Source organism: Grosmannia clavigera, assembly GCF_000143105.1.
Source record: "Grosmannia clavigera kw1407 unplaced genomic scaffold GCSC_108, whole genome shotgun sequence".
In the NCBI taxonomy this organism is placed as follows: Eukaryota; Fungi; Ascomycota; class Sordariomycetes; order Ophiostomatales; family Ophiostomataceae; genus Leptographium; species Leptographium clavigerum.
Window position 1 is genome coordinate 245366 of NW_014040837.1, and position 24962 is coordinate 270327.

Below are 24962 nucleotides of genomic sequence, written 5' to 3' on the forward strand. Positions count from 1 at the left end.
CGTTGCAGCGTTACAACGGCCCGAACGTGGCAAAATTGTTCTCATTACTGCTTTCTCGCAGGGACGGCAAAAGAAGACATTGGAAGAGCTAGACGTGATCTAGAAGGCGTCCCCTTGCCGACCTGCCTTCTGTCGTTCCTTCCATCGGTGAAGCGAAAGCAGCTTGCACAACTGTGTCCAGACCCGATCTGGAAAGTGCAAGCTGTAATACACGGCTATGCAAGCATTGCAAACAATACAAAGTTTTCACCCCAACCTTGATCCAGAAACACGGCCTGGCCCCTGCACACACCAGTATGCTATCATGACGCCCCCACACCGTCGAATTGGTCCGTTCGTGGACGTGGACTTTGCCCTGAGACGCCAATTCAACAAGACCTCTTTCCGGTATGTCCCGTGCTTCGTCAGCCAGAGTCCAGGGCAGCGCACTGACAGACAAGGCACCCCCAACGAGAAATCATCGAATCTGCACTGGAGGGCCACGACGTGGTCGTTTTGGCGGCGACGGGGTTCGGGAAGAGTCTGTGCTTTCAGCTTCCCGCAGTGATTAATTGCGGAGGTATGTGGTCAACAAGTCTGCAAACACGGGCTGAGTCCTGCTGACGGACCAGTCACAATCGTTGTATCTCCGCTTCTGAGTCTCATGGTAAGACATGCGAGGCACGGCAAGGCTTGAGTCGAATTAGCTGTGATGTTGACCCAGACAGATGAACCAGGTCGGGGCTCTCCGCAAAGCGAACATAGACGCACGCACCCTCAACGGCTACACGTCGGCCGAGGAACGCACGAGCATCTACCGCGACCTCGCTTCGGCCCACCCGCGCATTCGTCTGCTCTATGTCACGCCCGAGCTCTGCTCGAGCAGCCGCTTTCGTCAGCGCATTCACCTGGTGCACGAACAGTGCGAGCTCGCCCGTGTCGTCGTCGATGAGGCACACTGTATCTCGGAATGGGGTCATGACTTTCGCCGTGATTTCGTCAAGCTCGGATGGTTCCGCCAATCGTTCCCGGATGTCCCCATTATGTGCCTGACAGCGACGGCCACGGAGCCCGTTCTCGACGACGTGCTGGAAACGCTCGGGATCGGCGTGCAGAACACACTGACAGCACGGAGACGAGCATCCCAGTCACAGCATCTGAAAATATTTCGCCTCTCACCGTTTAGGCCCAACCTGTTTTTGGCCGTGCAGTTTGTGTCTAGCAGCGAAAAAGGAGAGCAAGATCGTTTGACAGATTTTGTTGCGTGGCTTCATGGTCTGCATCGAAAACCGCTGAAGCGAAAGAGACGTCTTCTTGTGCATGCGTCACAGAGCCAGGACACCGAGGTGACAACGGTCCCATCAGTGCCAGGAATCATATACACGCTGTCCAGAAACGAGTGTGACTGTCTGGCTTCGGCCCTGAGGCAGAAAGGCATCGGCGCCCGTCCTTTTCATGCACAGCTGTCTCGTCAGGTCAAGGAAGAAACAATGGCCAAGTGGCTGAAAGACGAGCCGGGATATGCAGTCATTGTGGCGACAACTGCCTTTGGCATGGGCGTCGACAAAGAAAATGTGCGCTTTGTCGTGCACTGGCGCCTGCCCAAGTCTTTCGAGGGGTATTGCCAGGAAATCGGACGCGCTGGACGCGACAGTCGCCCCGCCACCTGCATTCTGTACTACAGCCGCGGAGACGGAGAGCGCGTGTCCAATTTGGTGGCCAGAAGTGGAACGAGGGCGGCAGAAACCAACCACCAGGCCGCTAGACGGGCCAGTCTCAGCAAGCTGATCGAGTATTGCGAAGCCGCTGACAAATGCCGGCATGCAGCTGTATGCCAGTATTTCGGCCTCGAATTGGACCAGCCATGCGACTATGCCTGCGACTGGCATAGGGACCCTCAAGGCGTCAAAAGGAGGAAAGAAGAATATCTGTCCAAAGAATGAAAGAGTTTCGATTGCTACTCGGACATGTTGATGGAAAACTGAAAAGGTGCGCCGTCCCTCACTCTTGAAGCTGACTTGAGTTCAGAAGATATTCGGTGCCTTTCTCTCTTAGATTTTTCGTGTTCTGATTCCATTCCAGCCAGACGAGGCCTTGCGTAACACAGTCGGCTAGATCGTCGATCTTGCTTAGCTGTATGCTGGGTTGAGAGCTGACGTCCTTTGGCTTTCTCCTTGTTTTCTTCTGCTTCGCATCCCATCGGGCCAAATATGCAGCGACCATCTCGCTAACATGACCGTCCACGTCGTATGAAAGGAGGCGATTTGCCTTCCCAGCACCCGGGCGCAAAAGGGCGGCCACAATTGCCTCTTTGATATCTTTGATGTCTTTTTCTTTTGTTGCCTTGGTGGGGACGGATACGGAGGCTGGAAGCTTACCAGCCAACCCTCCGCGGACGACAAATTGGGCTATCCGTCGTGGGCTGGCAGCTTCGACAGAGCTCAGAGATACAATGCCGCTGTCAGTTTCGGTGATCTGTCTGGCAGCGAAAATGCCGTGAAGCATGGCTTCAAGCGAATTGACCCGAACGGTCCACTCGAGTACGGCAGCAGCACCGCCAGATCGAAAGCGCTGCCGCTCTATCACGACATGTGAAGGCATCAAGGGCAGCAGGCGGTCCTGAACAAGACGAGCGGCAACAGCGGCCATGGGGCCGGGGGGGAGTAGGGACAAGGAGCAGGAGAGGAATCGGCTTCCGTGCTATTCTCTTCCACCCCCGACTTGTCGTCGTCAATCAGAGAGAGCCTCTCCCAAGCCAGGAGCCTGGGGATGCTTTCGCCAGGACTGACATGCAGCAGACAGTATGCCAAATTACGGACGCCCATATCAACGGAGAGAACACGATAGCCATCCGACTTAGTTCCAGCTGTTGCCTGGATGTTCTGCAAGTCGGCAAGCAGGACGGCCTTGGTTCCCGACGTGTTGCGACCACAGAGCAGCGCAAGGTCGCGAAGCTGCTGGAGAGAGAATTTGGGCACGGCAGTGCTGCGACTGCTGGTGCTTTTTTGCCTGCTATGCCGAAGAAAACTAAGTGTGAATGCACTCGCCAAAAAGAGAGGACGGGCACGAGGTCGCATAGTCAGCTGCAGACCTCGCATCAAAGCTTCGGCGATGCGACCATTCAGGTTCAATGCATACATGGCCCATGAGTAATCCCACCCGGTGGTGTTGTGATTTGGAATACGGAGTAAGAATGGTGGAATTTGCACTGTCAAAGTGGAATTTCATTCTAGCCGCCTCGCAGAACGTGCAGAACCGGCAGGTTGTTGGGCCGTCCAGCCGCACAATAGCCACTAAAAGATTCCTCAGCGACCCACCTATTCCTAGCGGCGCAAGGCTTTCCAAGGCCGAGGAATACGGGAATGACAAATGACTTGAACGCGATAATGCGTATGCAAAAGGATATAAATACCTTACAAATGTCGTCATTGCAAGCTTGTGTACGCCGACAGTTCTCTACACTGCATCGTCTGCGCAGAACAAATACATACGTAGCGCACACTTCGTCTATGAGGGCATTTTCTTTACTCTCACGAGCTTCAGTTTCACGTCCACGACAGCTTCTACCGTCGGCCCCGCCCCCACCTCGGTCTCGTTTTGCAGCACTGGCCTCGACATCCTCGACCTTTGCTGCCTCCTCTCGACTGGCCTCGCTCTCCAGACAGTTTTCCTCGTCGGCTTCCACCATGGCTCCGATTAGCAAGGAAACCGACTACCTGGTCATCGGTGGCGGTAGCGGCGGTTTGGCGTCGGCGCGCATGGCCAGCTCGAAGTACGGCGTCAAGGCAACAATCGTGGAGGGTGCCAGACTTGGCGGGACTTGCGTGAACGTGGGTTGCGTGCCCAAGAAGGTCACATTCTACGCGGCATCGATCGCCGAGGCGATTCACGAAGCCAAGGCATACGGGTTCTCGGTCGAGCAGACAAAGCCTTTTGACTGGACGTCGTTCAAGAACAAGCGCGACGCCTACATCAAGCGGCTCAACGGTATCTACGAGCGCAATCTGAACAACGACAAGGTCGACTATGTGCGTGGCTGGGGCAAGCTGCTGAGCCCGACAGAGGTTGCAGTGACGCTGGACGAGGCCGATGCGGCGGGCAACAAGGAGGTCATCATCCGGGCCAAGAAGATCCTCGTGGCTGTGGGTGGCCGGCCGGCCAGCCCGCCAGACATTCCGGGCGCCGAGCATGGCATCAACAGCGACGGCTTCTTTGACATCGCCACACAGCCCAAGAAGGTTGCCTTGGTCGGTGCCGGCTACATTGCGGTTGAGTTTGCTGGCATGTTTAACGCACTCGGCACTGAGACCCATCTGTTTGTCCGTCACAAGACATTTTTGCGCAGCTTCGACCCGATGGTCCAGGAGAGCGTCACGGCCAATTATGAGCGGCTGGGCGTGCACCTGCACAAGGAGGCCACTCTGACGCGCGTCGACAAGGACGCGACGACGGGCAAGTTGACGCTGCACTACGGCGATGGCAACACGCTGAGCGACGTCGACACGCTGATCTGGGCCATTGGCCGCACGCCGCTGACTAAGGACATTGGTCTTGAGAAGGCAGGTGTCGAGGTGAACGAGAAGGGCCTGATCAAGGTGGACGAGCTGCAGAACACGTCTGTTTCCAACATCTACGCACTCGGCGACGTCACGGGCCCCGTGGAACTGACGCCTGTCGCCATTGCCGCAGGCCGGCGGCTGGCGCACCGGCTGTTCGGGCCGTCCGAGTTCTCAACACTGCACCTCGACTACAGCAACATTCCGTCGGTGGTGTTTTCTCACCCCGAGGTCGGATCGATCGGTCTGACGGAGCCGCAGGCGGTGGAGAAGTACGGCAAGGACAACATCAAGGTGTACAAGACTAGCTTCACGGCCATGTACTACTCGATGATGGAGCAGGAGGAAAAGGGGCCGACGGCATACAAGCTGGTGACGGTTGGGCCAGAGGAGAAGGTGGTGGGGCTGCACATTCTCGGGCTGGGCAGCGGCGAGATGCTGCAGGGCTTTGGTGTGGCCATTAAGATGGGTGCGACCAAGAAGGATTTTGATAACGTAGTAGCGATCCACCCGACGAGCGCAGAGGAGCTGGTGACGCTGAAATAGGCAGAGCAGACATAAACAGACCCAGAATATCAGCGACATTGATGCATGAACACGAAACGTTGTGGAACTTATACGGAGTACGGCACGACCCACATATGCAGTTAAGCATATACCGTCACACGCCAATCCCGGCCTCCTGTGCGCCCGGATTCCAGGGTCCATCCACGTCAAGCTATGCAAGCTAGAAGCGGAAGCACAAACAGCCACCACGACGCCTCGCAGGCGATGGTCTGATCAGACATAGACGATAGACGATAAACGACAACGGTTGACGACAAACAAAGCGACGATGGACGGCCCGACGGTCAAGCTGGCGGAGCTGCTGCGGCACCCGGACGACCTGGAGAAGATCTCGGCGCTCAAGTTGGAATTTGCGCGCAAGAAGGCGGCGGTGGACAGTCAGCTGCGGGCGGGACTGCGCGACCAGCTGGAGACGACACAGAGCGGGATGACGGGGCTGACGGAAGGGCAGAAGGCGGTGCAGCAAATCAAGGAGGAGATGATGCAGATCGACAAGCTGTGCTCGGAGAGCCAGAACATGATTAAAGATTTTGCGACGATCAACCTGGTGTCGCAGGCACAGCGCAACTTTGCGGCGGTGGAGGCGATGCGGCACAACCTGGAGACATTCAACGAGCGGCTGGCAGCGGTGGAAGTGATGCTGCGGGCAGACGACGCGGACGCGGAGAACATGCCGAACCTGCTGGCGATCCACTACGAGTTGACGCAGCTGCGGAACATTCGGGACGATGCGATGGAGCAGATCCAACGGGCAGAGGACGCGAGCCTGCAGTCGACGTTGGAGGACTACTTTGAGCGACTAGACGGGGCGATCGACTGGTTTGACGAGCACGTGGGCCTGATTGCGACGAGCCTGATCAGCCTGGTGACGTCGGAGAACAACAACCTGGTGGTGCGATTTGCACTGGTGATCGAGGCGGAGGAGACGAGCGACCAGCGGGTGCAGGCGCTGCAGGACGCGATGCGGGACCACAAAGAGATCGCGTCTCGGTTCCAGGGGATAGCAGACGGGGCAAAGGCAGTGCGGGGATACAAGGACAAGTTCATGGAGGCAATCCGGGCGTTTGGCGAGGCGCAGTTTGAGCACAGCCGAGAGGCGTTTCTGGAGGACCCGAGCCGGCTGGAGAAGGAGCTGCGGTGGTACTTTAACGACCTGAACGCGGTGCGACTGGGAATGGTGCCACTGATGCCGAAGAAGTGGCACATTATGCGGACATACACGGGCATCTACCACGAGCTGATGCACGGGTTCCTGATCGGACTGGTGGACGACCCGGAGACGAGCACGGCACACACGCTGGAGATCATCAACTGGCCGGACAAGTACTACAAGAAGATGCAGAAGCTGGGATTCCCGGCGGACGACGAGGTGTTGACGCCACACGTGCTGGACAACCGGGCAACCGAGCTGGTGCGTGAGTTCCGGCAGCTGATCATCAAGTTCCTGGACGAGTGGATCGAGCGGATCGGGCAGCAGGAGCGCAAGGACTTTGCAGAGCGGGCGACAGCGGAGGCGAGCGGCGGAAACAACAGCAGTGGCAGCGGAGCGGGCTCGAACCTGGACCAGGATGAATACGGGTATTTCCGGACGCGCAACCTGGTGGACCTGTGGCGGATGCTGCGGGAGCAGATCGACGTGGCGGCCAACTCGCAGCGGGCGGACGTGGTGGAGGGCGTGGTGGATGCCATGTTTGAGCGGCTGCGAACACGACAGCAGACGGTGCAGAAGATGCTGGAAGACGAGGCGGCACCGTACGAGGCCGGCCGGGTGCCGGAGCTGGACGGGTTCCAGCCGCTGCAGGACTGGCTGGTGGCGACGGCGAACGACCAGATTGCGTGCATTGACGACGGCGAGGATGCGGTGACGGGTGCGGCGCGGCTGGCGTACCTGTCGAGTTTCCGGGACAAGATCGAGCCGCTGGTGTCGGCGCAGTTTATGCAACAGCGGGTGGACGTGGAGATGGCGGCGCTGCGGGACGGCTACGTGGATCTGAGCACGTGGTGCATGGGCCGATTTTCGGAGCTGGTGTTTGCGGTGGATTTCCGGGGCGTGATGCCCGACTTCTTCACGGCGACGCGATGGTATGGCGGCACGGCGATGAAGCAGATGGTGGCCACGCTGGAGGAGTATGTGGCGGGCTACCGACAGGTGCTGCACCACTCGCTCGTGGACGTGTTTGTGGAGATCCTGTCGGACACGCTGCTGACGCGCTATCTGCTGGCTGTGCGCAACAAGGGCGCCAAGCTGCGGCGGACGGACCCGTTCCAGGACCAGATCTTTGCCGATGTGGCGACCGTGTTCGAGATGTTTGACGCGATCGGTGCCGGTGGCAGCGGCGGCAGCGAGCTCGTCGCCGGGCTCAAGCAGACGTGGCGCGTCATGGAGCAGTTCCTCGCCCTGCTCACGACGCCCAAGGAACAGGTCCCCGAGACGTTTGCCGCCTTCAAGACGGCCTACTGGGACCTCCAGATCGGCTGGGTCGAGGCTGTCTTGCGCGTGCGCGACGACTTTGACCGCAGCATGCTCAACGCTGTCAAGGCGCGCGCCGCCCAGATCTATGTCGAGCGGGGACCGGAGACGATCATGAGCAAGGTGAAGTAGGACGTCGTGACGATTGTGGTGTAGCTTTGTTTTTTGGTATCTGTAGAGCGAAATGTCATTCGGCACGTGAAGAGTCCAACGTTCCTTCTGTTCGTCCATGCTACTACGTTCCTCGCTCCTCCCGTAAATGGAACTCTGCATTCTTTCCACAAGTGTACAAAGGGGTATCAGTGAGAGTCAAACTCCTAGAGTACAAAAAGCCCGAAACGACTGGAAAGACAAAAAAAACAACAATCTGACATGGACATTTACATGTCTCGACAAATCCACACTCTATCTCCATCACATTCCTTCTCCTCTTCATGTTCCACGCTCCGCTCTTCCTCTCACGAGTCCACGCCGGCTGTCTCCATCCCGTCGGCAATTTCCTCCAGCACGTTCTCTCTCGCCTCGACAGCGGCAGCACGCGCACGTCGAGCAGCCTGGACGGCCTCGAGAGCAGCGGCACGCTCGGCGACGAGGACGCGGTCAGCGGCCATGGCGCGGGCGCGGCGGACGTCGACGTCGTCGCGGCGGACGAGGCGGCGCAGGGCCTCGGACGCCTGGACGAGCCCGTCGATGCTGATCGCATGGTTCGTCATCTGGTGGTTGATGTACGTATACACGGCCGCGGGCGTGTCGCAGCGCAGCAGGGCGGCCTCGTTGAGCTTGAGCAGGGCGAGCGCGACGCTGAACAGGAAAGCGCTGCCATCGCCGAGACAAAAGACCACGTCCCAGACCCGGAAGAGGGCCTCCGCACTGAGGCAGTCGGTAAAGACGCTGAGGAACCAAGGAAACGTCATGGTCTCGAGATCGATCGACAGCGCGTCCAGGTGCGCCGACAGCCGCGGCAACACCTCGGCCACGAACCCCCGCAGCACCTGCTGGTCCGCCCGGCTGGCCGCCAGCGAGTGGTCATAGTAGCCTGCCGGCAGGATCGTCTCGACAATGCTCGCCAGCAGCCAAAAGGCATCCGCTGCTGATGGCGTCACCAGCAGCAGGTTCGCCGCAATCAGGTTCATGCCCTGACAGTAGCCCACCTCTGGGTTGCGCCGTGCATACGCCAGCAGCACTGCCCGCAGCTTCGTTGCTCCCGGCCCCGTCCGGAAGAAGATGTTGTCCGTCAGCGTTCGGTGGATGTCCGCCTGAATCTGCACCAAAATGTCGCCGTCCACTCCGGCCTCGTCTTCGCCCGGCTCCAGCGCCTCATACTCTCCCGGCACCCGCAAGCTCGTCGCTCCCGTGCACTCGGCCCAGATCTTCGCCCGCAGTGCCACCGGAATTCCCCCCAGCACCAGCGCCCGGAACTCATTCCACTTGGCCCGTCCCAGCTTTCCTTTGTTGCCTAGGCCAGCCACCCCCACGATCTCGCCGTCGGCCAGCCGCGTCTCTGGCATCACTGCTGTTGGCCGCAGGAACCGCGACTCTGCCACCGCTGCTGCCGTTGCTGCTGCTGCTTCGCTCTCTCGTCGTCGCTCGGCTCGCACCTTGCGCATGAACTCGTTCCACCGCAACGTCCGCTCTTTTTGCAGCGCGTCGTGTAGCTCGCTCAGTTGTTGGAGCAGCAACCGCACTGGCTCCACGTCCTCCTTCACCAGGGTCGCCGCCTTTCTGTCGCTCTCTTCCTGCTGTTGTCGTCGTTGTTGCTGCTGCTGCTCAGCTGTCGTCGGTACCGTCAACATCTGTCCAGATACTGCTGTGGTCTGGTTTGCTTCCGACACTGTTGAGTCGCTGTCGCCTCCAGTGATCGTCGTCGCCGTCGTCGTCGTCGTCGTTGACGGCGCAAACCCTCTACCGTCGGCTGTCATCAGCCGTGGTGACTTGGGCCCCAGCTCGCTTATGTTGGTTCCGCTGGCCCTGTCGTCGTCGTCGTCGTCCGTGATCACCTCCACATGCGTGTCGCTCATGGCTGGAGTGTGGGACAGCAGCTCCGTCGGGAACGTGGCAATCTTTAGGTAGTCCTGCCACCGCTTCGCCGGCACTTCTCTGCCGCTTTTGCCGTCCTTGTCGTCGGCTCCATCGCGCAGGAGTGCCTCGTCCAGAACGGTTGTCGGACTGTTCGATCGCCCGCTCTCGTCAACACCGCCATCGACTCCGGACTCCACCACATCGGCAATATTCACGTTCTTTTTGCTGACGTAATCATCGTCCTCGTCCTCGTCGTCCACATCGTCCTCGCCATGCAGCCGTAGCGAAGCCGGCGTTGACCGCCCCGAGCGGCCCATGCTGAGCGTCTCTGAGTGTCGACTGCGCCGCTTCATGTGGCGGGCCATCTGGGCAGCCTCACGCTGGCGCCGCTTGCGGCGCTGATCATAGATGAAGCCGAAGCGGTCGATCAGATACCCCTCGCTATTATAGCGGTGGTACATGTGCGTCAACGTCGGCGGCTGCACTTCCAACGGCAGAATTGTGTCCATCTCCACGGGTCCGTACGTCTCCGGTCGTGCGAATCCGTTAGTGCCAGTGCCACCGGGACTTGCTTCATTCATCTCGCCCCAACGCTCCGCCACTTGGCTGCGATTGGCCCCGGAACCACCGTTGCTATTGCCGCCACCACCGCGAGCTCCGGGAATGTGCTGGGGCGTCGACACGCCACCACGCACCGACAGCGCCGATGCTGTCCGCCGCATCGTCGTCAATGACCGAGGGCCAGCTTTGGAGGACGCCCCGCCGCCTTGCAGTGTGGCTGCACGAGACGAGCGGACAGGTGAGCGGACTGTCGATGGCGCCTCTGTGGTCGTTTTATTGCTGTTGCCACCGGCGCCGACCAGCCGCAGAGCCATGCTTGCCAGAGACGGTTTCCGTGGCGGCGCATTCCCGACCGCTTCACCCTCACCCTCAGTTGTGATGGACAGCGGCGGCCGGAACACGTCGTCGGCAAGGACAGTGCGGCGATCACTGCCGGTTGGCAAACGGGCTCGCACCACGGTCGACTGGCCGGTTTGCTGTTGTTGCTGTTGCGACGAAATAGACGCGTTGTCTCCATTGACGCTGCCGGCCTGGCTGGACTTCTTGGTGGTCCCGCCACCCCAGAGGTAGTCCTTCCAACCCTTGGTCGTGCCGGTATTGGGTGCCGACGTGGTCGTGGCTCGGCTTGCGCTGGTACTTCTGCTGGTAGCCCGGATCGTTGCCATGCCGTAGGGCGCAAAGGGGTCAAAGCAGTCGTCATCGCTGCGGCCAGCCCTAGCTTGATAGAGCCCCAGGCTGTTATCGTCGGCCATGGCGTCGCTAACCAGGTCAGACACACGATGTGAAGCCAGGGAAGCAGGTCTGGATGTGTGTTGGGTATCAGCACCAGCAGCAGCAGCCTGGCTCAGCAGTCGTGCTTCTTGTTCCTGCTCCATGGTGCGAAAGCGCGTTTCCACCTCGAGACTTGACAGGCCAGCACACTCCTGCAACAGCTTGCGCAAGAATCGTTCGCGGTCAGCGGCCCGCGCTCGCAGCGTCGTCACCTGTGCATCACGCGCCGCCAGGTCCTCGGCCAGCTGTCGGACCAGGGCCACAGCTCCGTGCTTGCCGATCAGCCGGGCGAGGTGGGCGTCGTCGGTCAGGTGTAGCGATCCCGGAAGCACCCGACTGCTCTGGAAAGGTGGCGTGTCATCGAAGAGGGCGCTGCGGGCAGCGGCAAGAGAGGACGAGGAGTGGGAGGAGGAGCCTGAGGCGGAGGCAAAGGCGATGGAGCTGATGGTCGGTGCAGAAGCCGACACCATTGGCGGTGGTGGCAGGCCGCTGCTCAGCAGGCTGTCGACGATGGAAGTGTTGGAGGAGGCGACGCCGGCGAGATGTCGTTGTCGGCTGGCCGAAGACAGGGGAAAAGGAGGCAGTTCGGGCGAGAAGGAGGGAAAGGAGGTCAGCGACTTGTTGTCGTCCGAGGTCACGCTGGCGCTGCCGCTGGACGTCGTCGAGCCGGCGAGGCCTGATGGCAGTCCAGGCAGTCCCATGCGCACGCGACTGCTGCCTCGTTGGCTGGCCGTTCGTCGTGACCGGTGGCTGCGGCTGGACGTGGTCGATTGCTGCGAGACGGATCGCGACAGCGCTGTCGGTGCGATCGTCCCTATGGTCGCGAAAGCAGCTGGCGAAGCCGTGGCCGTAGCCGTGGTCGTGGTCGTGTTGGCGGCGACTGCGACTGCAGCTGCGGCTGCGACCGCGCTCGTTGGACCAGCAGTCGCAGAAGAGATGGAGGCGTCGTCGCGATCCATGGCCGTAGCAGCATGGCTCGTCGGCACGCGGCTGGTTGGGCAGGCGGACGGCGGTTGGGCGAAAACGGAGACGGCGGGAGAGAGAACAAGAGAGAGAAGAAAAGAGGGGAAGACGGAAGAGCTGATGCTGCAGCTATCGATGGCTGCTGGAACCAGGCCGATCTGCAGGCGAGTTCATCTGACGCGAATTCGTGGTCAAACAGGTAAGAGAAGGACAGGAAGAAAAGGGAAAGAAAACAAGAGAGGAGAATGACGGCAAATAAGAATAGAGCTCGAGCTGCGCCGAATGGAATGAAGAGGCGAAGCTTCCGAGCGAAGGGGCATTTGCCAGGAATGAACCTCAAGCCAATGGGTGATCATCTCCCAGGAGGCACCAGCACTAATTTTAGTGGTCGATGATGCGGGTCACGTGTTCAAGCACTAATAATATCCCAAGATTGCCACCAGCGGAGCAATGCAATACAGGGATGAAACGTGTGCACTGCGGCCGGTCTGTGGGGTGCATGCAAGATGTGCAGGTGTGCAGGTGTGCAGGGGGGAATCCTCAACCAGAACGACAGGGCTCATGACCAACAGGATGTCGGTCGAAATGACCAGATGGAGAAGCCGTTGGTGACCTCTGTCACGTGACTGTAACTGCAATCTTACCTCTCGTATTCCGGCACGGCGTTGTGTGCCGACGCATCTTCTTCTTGTACTCCGTACTCCGTATTTAGGCGTCAGCCGCCGACATTCTGCCACGTACGGCCATAGATACTGGAAAACACGGGATCCCGTCCGCTCTCCCCGAGTTAAACCAGTAATCGGCGGATTAGTAGTTGGGTCGGTGACGACCAGCGAATACTCGCTGCTGCACGTTTTTTTTCTTTTTTTCTTTTTTTCTTTTTTTCTTTTTTTCTTTTTTTCTTTTTTTCTTTTTTTCCTTTTTTTCTTTTTTTCTTTTTTTCTTTTTTTCTTTTTTCTTTTTTTCTTTTTTTTTTTTTTTTTTTTTCTTTTTCTTTTTTTTTTCTTTCCTTTTCGGGATTACGTGTTTCGTTTTGCGTAGCCGAGGAATTTGGTCGAATTTTCACAGGTGCTTTGAGTTCTTACACTTGTTTCAGAGTAGAGTAGAAGAGCAACAGAAATAGGCAATATGGCTGACCGACAAGCAGAGGTTGCAAATCTGAGCAACCTGCAACTCCGAGAAAGATGACCGTTACGACAGAGTCATGGCAATATCCTACGCAAGAAGTCCAGTAATAAAGGGTCGAGAAGCACAGTTCCTTGCATTCCCCCTTCGATGCACCCGTCTACGCAACTACCTTCTGCGCTGCCTTCACTTGCTTGTAAAAAGAGATCATGCTTTGCGCCCTAATGCGCTTTTACCTAACGTGGGAGAACAAGCGCGCGACCGGCTGGCCGGTAAGCAGCCGGTGCCGCAGGCAATGGCTAGCGATGAGTTCTTCGACCTAACGGATAAGTAGCAGAGGAACGTTTCTAGTACATTTTCATTTTTGGTGAAATATACGGGTGGAAGAATGAGGAACAAAGCTGTGGTAGTGAGATCTTCAGCCATGAAAAATACGTGCTATAAGTAAGTTGGTCTTGAAAACTTGACAATCTGCAAACCGTTACCCTTCCCTCCCCTCTCAAGCTTCTCTCACTGTGACAAATTGCAACCGTGAGGCAAGTACAAAAAATATCAAAACAGCCCAGCAAAACGACTACAACACGAGGGAAAAGAAGACTCGTTAGATAACGACACTGGCCCCTTGGTCCAAAAGGTAGCGAGCAACGTCGATGTGGCCAGGTTTGTCTCCCTGCGAAGCTAGGAACAGCGGTGTGACGCCCTCCTGCTCTTCGGCGTACACGTCATTGGGGTTTTCCGCCAGCAGCATCTTAATCACCTCCAGGTGTCCATTTTGTGCCGCCTGGTGAACCGGCAGCCTCCGGCCAGACCTGGTCAGGAACGATTTTGCGCCGCGTTCCAGGAGCATCTTGACCACCTCCGAGTGCCCTTGCTGGGAGGCAATCCACAACGCGGTCGCGCCGTCCTTCTCCTCGGCGTTGACGTCTGCACCGTTCTTCAGCAGCAGGGCAATGATCTTGGTAAAATTGTTCTGCGCCGCTATCATAAGGGGTGGCCAGCCGTCCTCCTCGCGCGCGTTGACTTCGGCACCGTGCTGGATGAGGAGAGCCACTATGTCGACGCAGCCGTTTTGGGCCGCCTGATGGATGGGGAAGCGGCGGGCCGGGTGAATGCAGAAGTCCACGTTGGCGTTGCTGCGGATCAGCAGCTTGGCGATCTCGTAGTGGCCCTGCTGCGCCGCCAGCCAGAGCGGCGAAGGCGTCTCGTCGTCGTAGCTGCCGACGCTTGGCTCGACGGCGGCACCGGCCGCCAGCAGCATTTTGATCACCTCCAGGTGCCCGTTTTGCGCCGCCTGGTGGATTGGCCGCCGGTTGCCGTTTGCCGATGCGGCCTCGGTGTTGGCCTGCGCGTGGATCAGGATCTGCACGATCTCATGGAAGCCCTGTTGCGCTGCACTCCACAGCGGCGTCACGTTGTTGTTGTCATGCGGGTCCGCCGCCGCGCCGCCCGACAGCAGAAGCCGCACGATATCAATGTGGCCTTCCTGCGCGGCCTGGTGGATGGGCGTGCGCAGAGTCTCGATCACCGGCACGTCCACGTTCACGCCGCTGTACCCGAGCAGCAGTCGGACCACTTCTAGGTGGCCAGCCTGGGCGGCCAGCCCGAGTGCCGTAGCCCCATCCGTGCCGGCCAGTCCCGCGCAGGCCGGAGCCCGCTCGAGAAGAAGACTCACCATAGCAAGGTTCCCGGATTGGGCCGCCTGGTGGATGGGCTGACGTAGCTTCGTGCTGGTAAGGGTGCCTAGGTTCATGGGCTGGAAGGGGGCAGGGCAGTAGGAGATGTTGAAGTCACTGTCTCTACCATAACCGATTTGATCAAAGTCAATGTTGTCCACCAGACTGTTGGAGAATTCCAGAGGATTCTGGGCAACAGGCAACGGCTGGGAATCTTCAGCTGCGACAATCTCTGATGTCGTCGGCGGTGCTTCAACTTGATCTGGGAAAAGCATCTTAGCAGACTGTAACGAAATTTGCGCCCAGTGTTATCGAGGTGTTCATCCAGGGGATGATACCTAGATGTAGGTCTGCTTGACCAGTCCTGTTCTCCCGCGTCCCTGCCTTCTTGTACTTAGATATTCCCCAGTCGTTAAGCTTGATTTTATACTGCTGCTCACTGTTGAGTCCATGATGAGTAAGCACTGCCACTGATGTCTGTGTGCGCTCTGCTTACCTGGCTTTGAAACCTTTTTCCTCCATAAATCTCATGACATCTTTGAGCGTGTTCTTCTTCGTGATATAAAGGTCTTTGATGGTTTTTTTGTGATTTTCCCACTCACGTTTCAGCGGGCCAGACAACCGAGAGGCTGGAGTTACCAACATGTTCAAGACCTTTGTGCTGTTAAAAGAGTAGAGACACTAAAAAATACCGAGGAGCTTAAAGTCCTAATAACTGACCTGCACCAGAGGAAGCATGATGGTGGAACAGCATGGCCTTTATATATGTCCTAGAAAACAAACTTTCTGTTCACCTTCCATCTACAAAGTTCAAACTTTCCATCAATCGTTTGTTTTCTGATCACTCCTGTTCTATTTTTGCGGTCTTCCATAAGCCACCTACACAGCCATATCAACAAAGTTTCGCCTTTTCGAGTACAGCCCAATCAATGCTCACTACACCTGGAAACTTTTCCGCCCGAAGCTGCCCGAGACATTTGTGCACATTGTTATGTATGTAAGAAAGTTTCCTGGCCCCTGTCAGTTTGGGCCAATGATCGACGTTTTCAGCCCTCAACAAACGTTTGGGAAAATACGTCAGCAAGGCCTCCCTACGCGAGGCGGATTGCGTCGAGCTTCGCCTCCTTTCTCATCCCCGGGCTACCACATCTCGGCATCAGAAAAATGTGCAAAAACGTTTGTGCTCCTAGGGAACGTTTTGAGAACTTTCCCCCGCCCAGTTCTTGCCATTTGAACAATTTTAAACCTTGCCAGAAACGGGTTGCCTACCTCTGGTATATATAAGGTACTTCTCACCCCTTCATGCTAGTCCACAATCCTCTGAGCTAAGTAGCCACAGACCAAAACAGTACGAGGCTAACGCATACTTTACCCAGCACCAGCTCAATCACACCATGGAGCCACTACCGAGCTTCTCCAGCATATATGCTGGCGACAATTTGATTCCGGAGCCTGTTAGGAACACGGAAGCTCAAACAGAAGAACCGGAAGTGATCATTATAGATGACTCTACCCCGACTCAAGCTAGCATCGCATCCCCCAAGCGGACTAGAGAGTCCTCTCTCGACATGAGCGACGAGCGACCCAGAAAGTCTCCGTATAGCTTCTTTTCCTCGGGCAGCCTTCGTGCAGAATTTCTTTTGCAGCCCGTTGATATCGAAAAATCACAAACAGAAGAACCGGGAATGGCCATCATAGATGCCTCTACGCCGACTCATGCTAGCAGTGTCCCCCCCGAGAGAACCATAGTATCGCCTCTCGACTCGAGCGAGGACGAGTGGCCCAGAAAGTCTGCGGTTGACGGTTTGCGACGATTCATTGTTCATCCCAGTAAGTGCGCCGAAAAGAGCGTACAATGATGCGTCTTTCTAGAGCAGCCCTGGTGCTGACGGACACTTCTCAGAGACGATCCAAGTGTCCTTTGATGACATTCACGTCCATTCGAACACGATCGAGGCTCTTGGGAACCTCACCCTGGCGCTCGACTATCCGGACGCCTTCAGCTACGGTATCTTGTCCAAGGGTGCCCCGCCGTCAGTACTGCTGTATGGGCCACCCGGGACTGGCAAGACGCAGCTCGTCCGCGCCCTCGCAAAACAGGCCCGCTCCAAGATCTTGGCCATATCTAGCGCCGACATCCATGACAAGTATGTCGGCGTCGGTGAGAAGATGATCAAGGATTTGTTCAAGCTTGCGAAACGGGAGCACCCTTGCATCATCTTCATCGACGAGGCTGACTGCCTGTTCCGCTCGCGCTCGAGCGAGTCCAACAAAAACTACCAATCGTATCTCAACGAATTTCTTGTGGCCATGGATGGGATCGGCTCTCGGGGCGCCAGGAGCCCCACCATCGTGGCGGCGACAAACCGGCCGTTTGATATTGATGAGGGAATCCTGCGGCGCCTAGGCCGGCGCATCATGGTCGGCATGCCAGACGCGGCGGCACGCGAAGAGATCTTGAAGATCCACGTGCGCGGAGAATCTCTGGCTCCCGACGTGAGCCTCTCCGACCTGGCAAAGGTCACTCCGAACTACAGCGGCTCCGACCTCAAGAACCTCGTGTATTCGGCCGCCCTGAGGGCCCTGCGGGAAGAAGCAGACCAGCCCCAAGCTCAAAACTTGGCATCTGGTGCCCCGGCGGTGGATGACAGCTCTGGCTCAGCGGAAAGATGCAAGATTGGCTGCGGCCGCGTCCTGCGCAAGGAACACTTTGCCTACGCCAAGCGCGAGACGCATCCGTCCCCGGTGGCGGATACGGTGGCCAAGATTCAGGAGTTCCACAACAAGCATGGCGATACAGTGCAGAGAAGCGGCGCGAGCGGCCCAGTGAACAAGTCGAAAGCGCCTGTCTCATGCTGAAAGTTTGGGGGAGGATGATGTTTTTATAGTACGACAAGGTACTTTTCTTTCTTTTCTCTTTGTGTACTTTGCGAGCGCTCGCTCCCCTCTTATTCTTCCCTCTCTATCTACTCTCTGTATATATAATATAGAACTAGATGATAGCGGAATAAACACACTTTGCGTGCGCTCTATGCTGGCTTTGAGACGTCTTAATTAAATGATACATTTAGCAGAGTTTTCTTCCAAGCGATACGTGAGGTCAAAAGGCTGTATATTGGATGATAGGTAAAGATAGCCACCAAAGCTTTCCTTTTCGGGGTTATGCTGTATCTAGGTTGCATGTTTCCTTATTTCGAGACGGACTAGCTGCACCACCAAAAACAGCTGTCACAACATGAACAACTAGGCCTCACCGATGAGGGACCACTCTAACCGTGACCTTTTCACCCATCTTGCTTCACGATCCTTATTCTAATTTCCACAGTCCATGGTCATGGCTCACTCGCCGGTATTCACCCATTTGTCGTTGCACACGCACTCACCTGCAACTTGTCTGTGCAAGCATGACTTCCTGGCCAGCTGAAATTTCAGGGTATAAATAAGGAGATAGAAAGACTCTCCTTGAATATCTCTTTTTGACAGAATCGTGCCAGATCCATCAACAAGAAACTACAATCTGCACAACCGAGACAGCCTCTACTCGATCGAAGTATACATTATGGCCGCCCAAGACCTATCCTGCGACCTTGTTCCCGTTTTCGCTAGACTAGAAGAGCCCAAAGCCCGTCCTAAGCCGATCCCGACTCCTATGCCGGCGCCGAAGTAGAGGCGGATCGACAGGCTTCAACAAAAAGGGAATCTTACAGTACTTATCGCCCGGACAACAACATTATCCGGACAGTGAGTGGAAGACAATGTTGAGCATATCGACGATGACTGTGTATTATGATGCAGCACGTTATTAGACAGTCTTCTTTTAATTGAACACAACTTTACATGAGCGTTCTATCTGCATGATCTACCCGAGGTGTACGAACAGTTACCCGCAGCAGACCGTCGTCTCCTCTATGCCTTTTATACCTTTGTTCCAGCTGCCCTCTCCGGCATCCACCCGCACGACAAGCCAATCGCAAAAGAACTTTCCGAGGCCTGCGCCCACAAAGATGCTGATGATGATATAGCCATTGAAGGACATGCCCAGCAACATGACAATGTATGCACCGCCGAACGTGATGGCGTGTAGGATGGCACGTGCCATCTGCTGCAGCGCACTGGCGCGGATGACAACGGTCATGGGCCGTGGGCCTACGGCAGCGGCCTGGTGGTGGAACTGGCGTACCAGGAGACCGTCCAGTTCTTTGCCGAGTCGACGTGCGAACTCCACCAGGACGACCAGAAGGATGGTGCCAATGCTGGTGGCCGCCATCATACCATGGTTCTCAATGTACCACGACGTAGAGATGTAGCAGGTGCCGATGGTGTCCCAGTTCCAGAACATCTGATAGTATTGGTAAGCGTCCACAACAAATAAGATATATGGCTGCAAAGACACACCGATGACTGGCAGGAAGAATGTCCGCTCATGCTGTCGTCCATTATGGCACCGATGCAGGCTGTAGAATTTGTCAAAGGAAAGAATTGCGCAGATTGGAAACACACGTTCGAAAATGGTTCTTCCTCTTTGATTGAGCAAGTTGTTGGTGTGGCCAATGGAAGCCGTAGAAACGTGCTCAAGGTCCCTGCTCGCAGGCTTGGCAGACCCACGACAAAAGTGTATTTACATCTCCAGATATCCTCTGGTATATTCTGCACCGGATCCTTCCCGACTCACAGAAAAAAATGGCCATTTTAGGATCAGCATCCGCAGGCTTCGTCCGCGAGCCTCGCCACATTCAAGACTACGGCCAGGCCAACACGACAACAGTGAATTACTGGGGATATGCCAGCCGCGTGCTTCCCTGCACAAATGATGCCGGGTCCTGCGCGTACCTGGACGTCGTGTACAATGCCCACGTCGCCGGCATGCTCTACTCGGGCATTCTATGGGCCACAATCTTGGGCGTCTTGTTCGTCTGGGCCGTCCTTCACTACAGCCTTGGCGCGTCCTCCTCGGTGCCGTCTTTGCCGACGAGCGATGCCATATCAGCAGCCGCCGACGAGCCGCTGGTCGGACAGTCTCGTCCCCGAACCGGAGGTCTACAGAAGCTGCAATGCGCTCTCTCGGCCTGGAGCACCCAGCTTCTGCAGCGAGAGGCCCCGCTCAGCCGCATCTTTGGCCACGCCACGCGACTGCAGGTGATGGTCCTGGCCGCACTGGTCGGATACCTGGCCGTCTGGTCGTTTGTCGGCATCGTCTATGACACCTGGGTGACGCCCGTGAAGCAGCTGGCGGGCGTCTACAACACGCGGACCAGCCTCGGTCCCTGGGCCGACCGACTCGGCGTGCTGGCCTTTGCTTTGACGCCGCTCTCGATCCTGCTGAGCAGCCGCGAGTCGGTGCTGTCACTGCTCACCGGTGTGCCGTACCAGAGCTTCAACTTCCTTCACCGCTGGCTCGGCTACCTCATGTGCGTGCAGGTGGCCTTGCATACCATCGGCTGGACCGTCATCGAGGCCCGGTTGTACCAGCCGCAGCCGCGCGTTGGTGCCGACTGGATCGTCCAGCCGTACATGGTCTGGGGCCTCGTCGCCGTCGTCCTTCTGGCCCTGCTGGCCCTCCTTAGCACACCCTGGGCCGTTCGCCGAACCGGCTATGAGCTCTTCCGCAAGGCCCACTACGTCCTCGCAGTCGTCTACATCGGCGCCTGCTGGGGCCATTGGGCCAGGCTGCGCTGCTTCTTGCTGCCGTCGCTGCTCTTCTGGGCCGCCGACCGGCTGGCTCGCCTCTTTCGCACCGCTTTGCTGCACTACCGTCCGCTGCCCGAGGGTGATGGCTTTGGCTTCCGTTCTGTCCCGGCACGTCTTCGCCTCTTTCCCGACGATCCAGAGGCCGGAGACGTCGTCCGGCTCGACCTGGAACACAACCAGGACGAGTGGCACCTCGGCCAGCACTTTTACCTCTGCTTTGCCGACATCAGCATATGGCAGTCCCATCCATTCACGCCGCTCAACAAGCCGACTGTCCGCGGCGGCCGTGTCGTCCATTCGTACCTCATCCGTGCCAAGGCTGGCGAGACCCGGAAGTTGGCCGCCCTGACAGCCCAGAAGCTAGCCCTCCATCCCACCACCGATGCTACTACCCCCGTCATCATTACCGGCCCCTACGGCGAAGACAACTCTCGCCACATCCTCTCTCCTGCCGCCGAGAAGAACAATGTCCTCTGCATCGGTGGCGGCACAGGCATCGCCTATGTTCTCCCCGTGCTTCTGGCTATAGCCGAGCGCAGCATGGCCATGGGCTCCTCTTGCAGTGACCGCATCGTGGAGCTCGTCTGGGTCATGCGCTATGCTGACAATGTCGAGTGGGCGCGTCATGAGCTGGATTTACTGCAGCGCGCCACCCAAAGCGAGTCATGCAGTCTCCGTTTGCGCATTCGCCTCATACACACCCGCTGCAGGTCGGCAGTAGAAGATGCTTCAGGCTCGAGCGATGACGAGAAGGCGAAGGAAAGGGACAAAAACGCCTGCTGCTCTTGTCCGGCAGACTCGCCACCCTCACTGGACGTCCAGGTAGGCGGCGACGCCAACTCGTCCGATGCCGCTGCAAGGCACCCCGATATCGCCGCGATCGTGTCTGACTTCGTCGACTCTACAACCAGCGGGCCTACCGTCGTCTTCGCCTCCGGTCCAGGCGGCATGATCAGCGACCTCCGGACGGCCGTTGCCAGTTGTGCATCCGGATCCAAGGTGTGGAAAGGTGATGCCCGTTACGACATCCGTCTTGTACGTGATGACCGGTTGGAGTAATAGTATAATAGAAGCAGAAAGTTGATAATTTTCGGTAGCCAGTAAGGTTATAATCAGATCGATTACAACCAGAGAATTTCCAACTTGTTGAGATGGCCCTACACGTGATATAAACATGCCCACCTTTATCTTACCAGTAGAGACCCAGCATATAGAAGCGCGCTATTCTGTGGCATCCTTGGTTGCTATAGCCCGTCCCGTGGCAACAAGTCGCTCTACCTAAAATATTGACAGTCGAGCCTTCACAGCAGATGGGTCTAAGGCAATCGCTGGGACCCAGGAAGCAATCAGAACTGGCGATGAAGATGATATATTCCGCCATCTTTACGTTATACAGCTCTTTCATGATCCGCCGCGTCATTATCTCGGTTGTCAGGGGCGCTTGAACTTGGCCACAGACCCAGACACAGGCAATACTTAGCTCCACGTGGCTGAACACGGCCGGCTCTTTGCGATCCGCTACCTTGCTGGTTTTATGAGCACTCGGTTTAATCCCTTTCGAAAATGGAAGTACAACTATCTGGTCTGTCAAAATAAAGCCTGAAACACGGCCATGCACTGTAGTGTGCACCAAAGCGATCTCGACGTGGTCCGAAACAGCTACCGGATGTCTCGCGGTTGCTGGATTCCTAGAGACGAGGAGACGGGGGTGATAGCAAGCTACTGGAAGACGAGACGAGCGACTACTTAGACGAGCATTGCCTGGATATGGCTGTGGTGGTCTTGAGAACGGAAAATGCACACGGACGCACTCCTGCTTTGGAAGCGCGTTGGTGCGAACAAGAAATCAATGCGGACTTTTACGAGACGATCCTTGGTAGGATCGATCCCAAAGGCAAGCATCAGTCCGATGAAGCAGTGGAGGGCTACAGGAAGTACCTGTGTCGTTTGAAATACGTCGAGGAACCCGCACAGTAAAGGCGGTCTAGATGGAAGTATTGAAAATCCAAACGTTACAGGATTTTTCATACGTGCTGTCGGGTGTGTTTGTAGTTGCTAAATCAAATTGAAATAGCCCATGGAACAAAGTAAGCGAGGGAATATTTCTCATATAAGCTGCAGGATAAGAGGCTTTGAGCAACTTTAGTTTCAAATTCTTCTTAGTGGCCGAGCTGACTACTTATACGCCCCCGGAACGAAGATGGAGAAAGCTCAAGTTGACCCAAATCATACGGATATGAAATGTGTACGGTGGTTCATCGCATCGCTGCATGTAAAAACTTTGTAGTAGAAAGTGTAAAATTTTTAAACAAGATATAAGCTAACACAAAGAATTTACCGGCCTACTTCAAAGATACTGTTTGAACAAATGTAGACTTGACGATGATGCCATTGATATTATCCTCGGAGCCGGAGCCAGACGAGCGTGGTTTACCAACGGTCGAGCCGGCTGTAGCTTGGTTGGTCAGGCCAATCTCGTCGTCAGAGGGTCCCAGTTTCATCATCTTGTCTCCCCCAAAGGCGAATCGAGAATTGCTGCTGTAGGGCTGGGCGCCCGTAGACCGCCAAGGAGTACCGGCAGAGTTGGCGCCTGACTTTTGTCCGCTAGAGACGTTTGTGACCTTGAGATGGAAGAGCTTCCAAAGTGGCGCCAGATGCGGCAGACAGGCGCATACGATACCGATCGAGGGCTCGATGGCAGACCATATAAAAACGGGACCCATAACCCAGGTCAGGTCTGTGGACGAAGAAAAGACAGTGAGGTAGTATATGCGGAGGGCGCTGGCAACGCATACACTAAGAGAAAGACATGTCAATGGGGATAGGAACTGAGAAATATAAGAAGGGATACGTACAAGCCCCCTAGAAGCAGAATACCGGTCACGGCCACTTTCTTCCGGAGAGAGAGCTGCAGGCTTAGAATCAGAGGAATTGGAATGGACAGAATAATGACGTCGTTGAGCATGTTGATGATGCCAAGAGCGAGGAAGAACTTGTTGACATCAATGCATTTGCCCTTGGCCCCGCTGAATTGATTCCAATAGTGTGACAGAGGCTTGCAGCAGTTGGCCATTGTCACCCAGATGATGAGGGGGTATGAGAAGGATAGAAAGTAGCCAACCATGACGGAAAGCCTAAAGGCCGTGTTGATGGAGGGAAAGATGCGTTGGTAAAAGAGAAGGATGGAGATTTTTGTCGACGCGCAAGAAGCCGCATAGATGTACGTGTATGAGTAGAGAATCTGCTTGCTGTCAGTCAAGCCCCCGTTACGAATTGTGCTGAAAAGACTGAGAGCAGGCGCAATCACCTTGAAAATGAGTGTAAGCTGGTCCATGTCAGTGGCCCAGATGTGTTTTCCAGCACCGATAGCTCCGCCTAGGACCCCGTTAGCATGCAGGACAGCTGTCACAAGGGGAATGGGGCAAACGCACCGGCCACACTCATGCCGACAGTACCCATGACAAACAGCTCCAGAGAGGCAATCAGGTTAGCCGAAAGAGGCCTGCTTATGTAGGCTGTAGAGCGTCTCTTACCAGAGCCAAGATAATCACCCAGTCGTCACGATTGATAGGAGCTCGCTGGATGGAGCGCGCAATGAACCGAAATATGACTGCAATCAATGCCAGAATGATTACAGTAATAGCAGCCGCGTCGTTCTGGACGGCTCGGTTTGCCTTGAGGTTGATGCCATCGGGCGCCGACCCAAAGACGGCAAGAATGGCTGGATCCATTGTCTGCTTGCTCACATTGACTAGCAATGTGCTGCTGAAAGAATGTACAGAAACGGGACGAGCAGAGTCTCTAGGACACATGCGAGTCTGCTGATCTAGTATCCTTAGAATCTCATCAGCGCACACCGACCGTCTGAAATGGGGAATAGGGGGGTTTCCTTTTTGGGACGCCGAAACTGTCCATCGTAAGTAATATGTGATCAGATACGTACAGAGAACGGTATCACATTGTGAGAGCCAAGGTACATACAGGGCCCCGTATCAACCAAGAAATGTTGGAGTTGTCCGTAGCATCGTGGAAATACTCGTACTCGGCATCAAGCATTCGTGCATAGGACTTTTGTTTCCGGCCCGTGCTAGATTTGCTCCTCTTACAAGCAGACCAGTCGGAATCCTGTCCGGAGCCGAGGCATTGGCCAACGGATTGTGGTCCACGGTACCTCACGGCATATAAAGAGCATATCTTGGCAGGATCCGTCGTAGTTTGGTTCCTGGTCTTATCATGCCCAGTTGATCAGTCCAGATATGGTGTTGGCACTTGACATTGCTCCCAAAAGCGGCAGTATGGCCGTCTGCCGATACGATGCAAGCCGTTCGGGCGAGTAGTAGCCCGTATATCCACAGCACATAGGGGGTCGCAATGGTGCAACCTCAGTCCAAAGCAGGGTTGGCGAGCAAATTTCCTCCCGGTCAAGACCCCACTCGGCACAATCAGACATACGACTGGACTTCTTTGCCCTTCGTACGAGTACACAAGGACCTTATGAAAGAGAGCATACTACGCAGCAGGACCCTTCTTTGGATATGGGTTAAGGAGAACTGACCTGTCGAGTGGAGCGTATATCAGGCAGGCCATCCT

The 24962-nt window shown here is 56.3% G+C and overlaps 8 protein-coding genes across 8 annotated transcripts; 4 read left to right on the forward strand and 4 right to left on the reverse strand.

Moving 5' to 3' along the window:
* Positions 1–304: 304 nt before the first annotated feature.
* CMQ_6778 (glutathione reductase) lies at positions 305–5081 on the forward strand (the record flags this gene model as incomplete). Its single annotated transcript, XM_014320464.1, has 3 exons — positions 305–387; positions 704–1808; positions 4089–5081. The coding sequence occupies 3 exons, from the start codon at positions 305–307 to the stop codon at positions 5079–5081; spliced, it is 2181 nt and encodes a 726-aa protein (XP_014175939.1).
* A 289-nt stretch (positions 5082–5370) lies between these two features.
* On the forward strand, positions 5371–7704 carry CMQ_6843 (exocyst complex component; the record flags this gene model as incomplete). The annotated part of the gene is made up of 1 exon (XM_014320529.1): positions 5371–7704. One exon carries the CDS (start codon positions 5371–5373, stop codon positions 7702–7704), a length of 2334 nt encoding a protein of 777 aa, XP_014176004.1.
* A 326-nt stretch (positions 7705–8030) lies between these two features.
* CMQ_6654 (tbc domain protein) lies at positions 8031–11882 on the reverse strand (the record flags this gene model as incomplete). Its single annotated transcript, XM_014320340.1, has 1 exon — positions 8031–11882. The coding sequence occupies one exon, from the start codon at positions 11880–11882 to the stop codon at positions 8031–8033; it is 3852 nt and encodes a 1283-aa protein (XP_014175815.1).
* A 1730-nt stretch (positions 11883–13612) lies between these two features.
* Positions 13613–14959, reverse strand: CMQ_6534 (ankyrin unc44; the record flags this gene model as incomplete). The annotated part of the gene is made up of 1 exon (XM_014320220.1): positions 13613–14959. The coding sequence occupies one exon, from the start codon at positions 14957–14959 to the stop codon at positions 13613–13615; it is 1347 nt and encodes a 448-aa protein (XP_014175695.1).
* Positions 14960–16078: 1119 nt separating this feature from the next.
* On the forward strand, positions 16079–17543 carry CMQ_6930 (mitochondrial ATPase, aaa-type; the record flags this gene model as incomplete). The annotated part of the gene is made up of 2 exons (XM_014320616.1): positions 16079–16514; positions 16588–17543. 2 exons carry the CDS (start codon positions 16079–16081, stop codon positions 17541–17543), a joined length of 1392 nt encoding a protein of 463 aa, XP_014176091.1.
* A 1021-nt stretch (positions 17544–18564) lies between these two features.
* CMQ_6591 (high affinity copper transporter) lies at positions 18565–19023 on the reverse strand (the record flags this gene model as incomplete). The annotated part of the gene is made up of 1 exon (XM_014320277.1): positions 18565–19023. The coding sequence occupies one exon, from the start codon at positions 19021–19023 to the stop codon at positions 18565–18567; it is 459 nt and encodes a 152-aa protein (XP_014175752.1).
* Positions 19024–19364: 341 nt separating this feature from the next.
* On the forward strand, positions 19365–21431 carry CMQ_6850 (ferric-chelate reductase; the record flags this gene model as incomplete). The annotated part of the gene is made up of 1 exon (XM_014320536.1): positions 19365–21431. The coding sequence occupies one exon, from the start codon at positions 19365–19367 to the stop codon at positions 21429–21431; it is 2067 nt and encodes a 688-aa protein (XP_014176011.1).
* Positions 21432–22714: 1283 nt separating this feature from the next.
* On the reverse strand, positions 22715–24103 carry CMQ_6911 (pth11-like integral membrane protein; the record flags this gene model as incomplete). The annotated part of the gene is made up of 4 exons (XM_014320597.1): positions 22715–23168; positions 23228–23747; positions 23804–23840; positions 23906–24103. 4 exons carry the CDS (start codon positions 24101–24103, stop codon positions 22715–22717), a joined length of 1209 nt encoding a protein of 402 aa, XP_014176072.1.
* Positions 24104–24962: the final 859 nt, after the last annotated feature.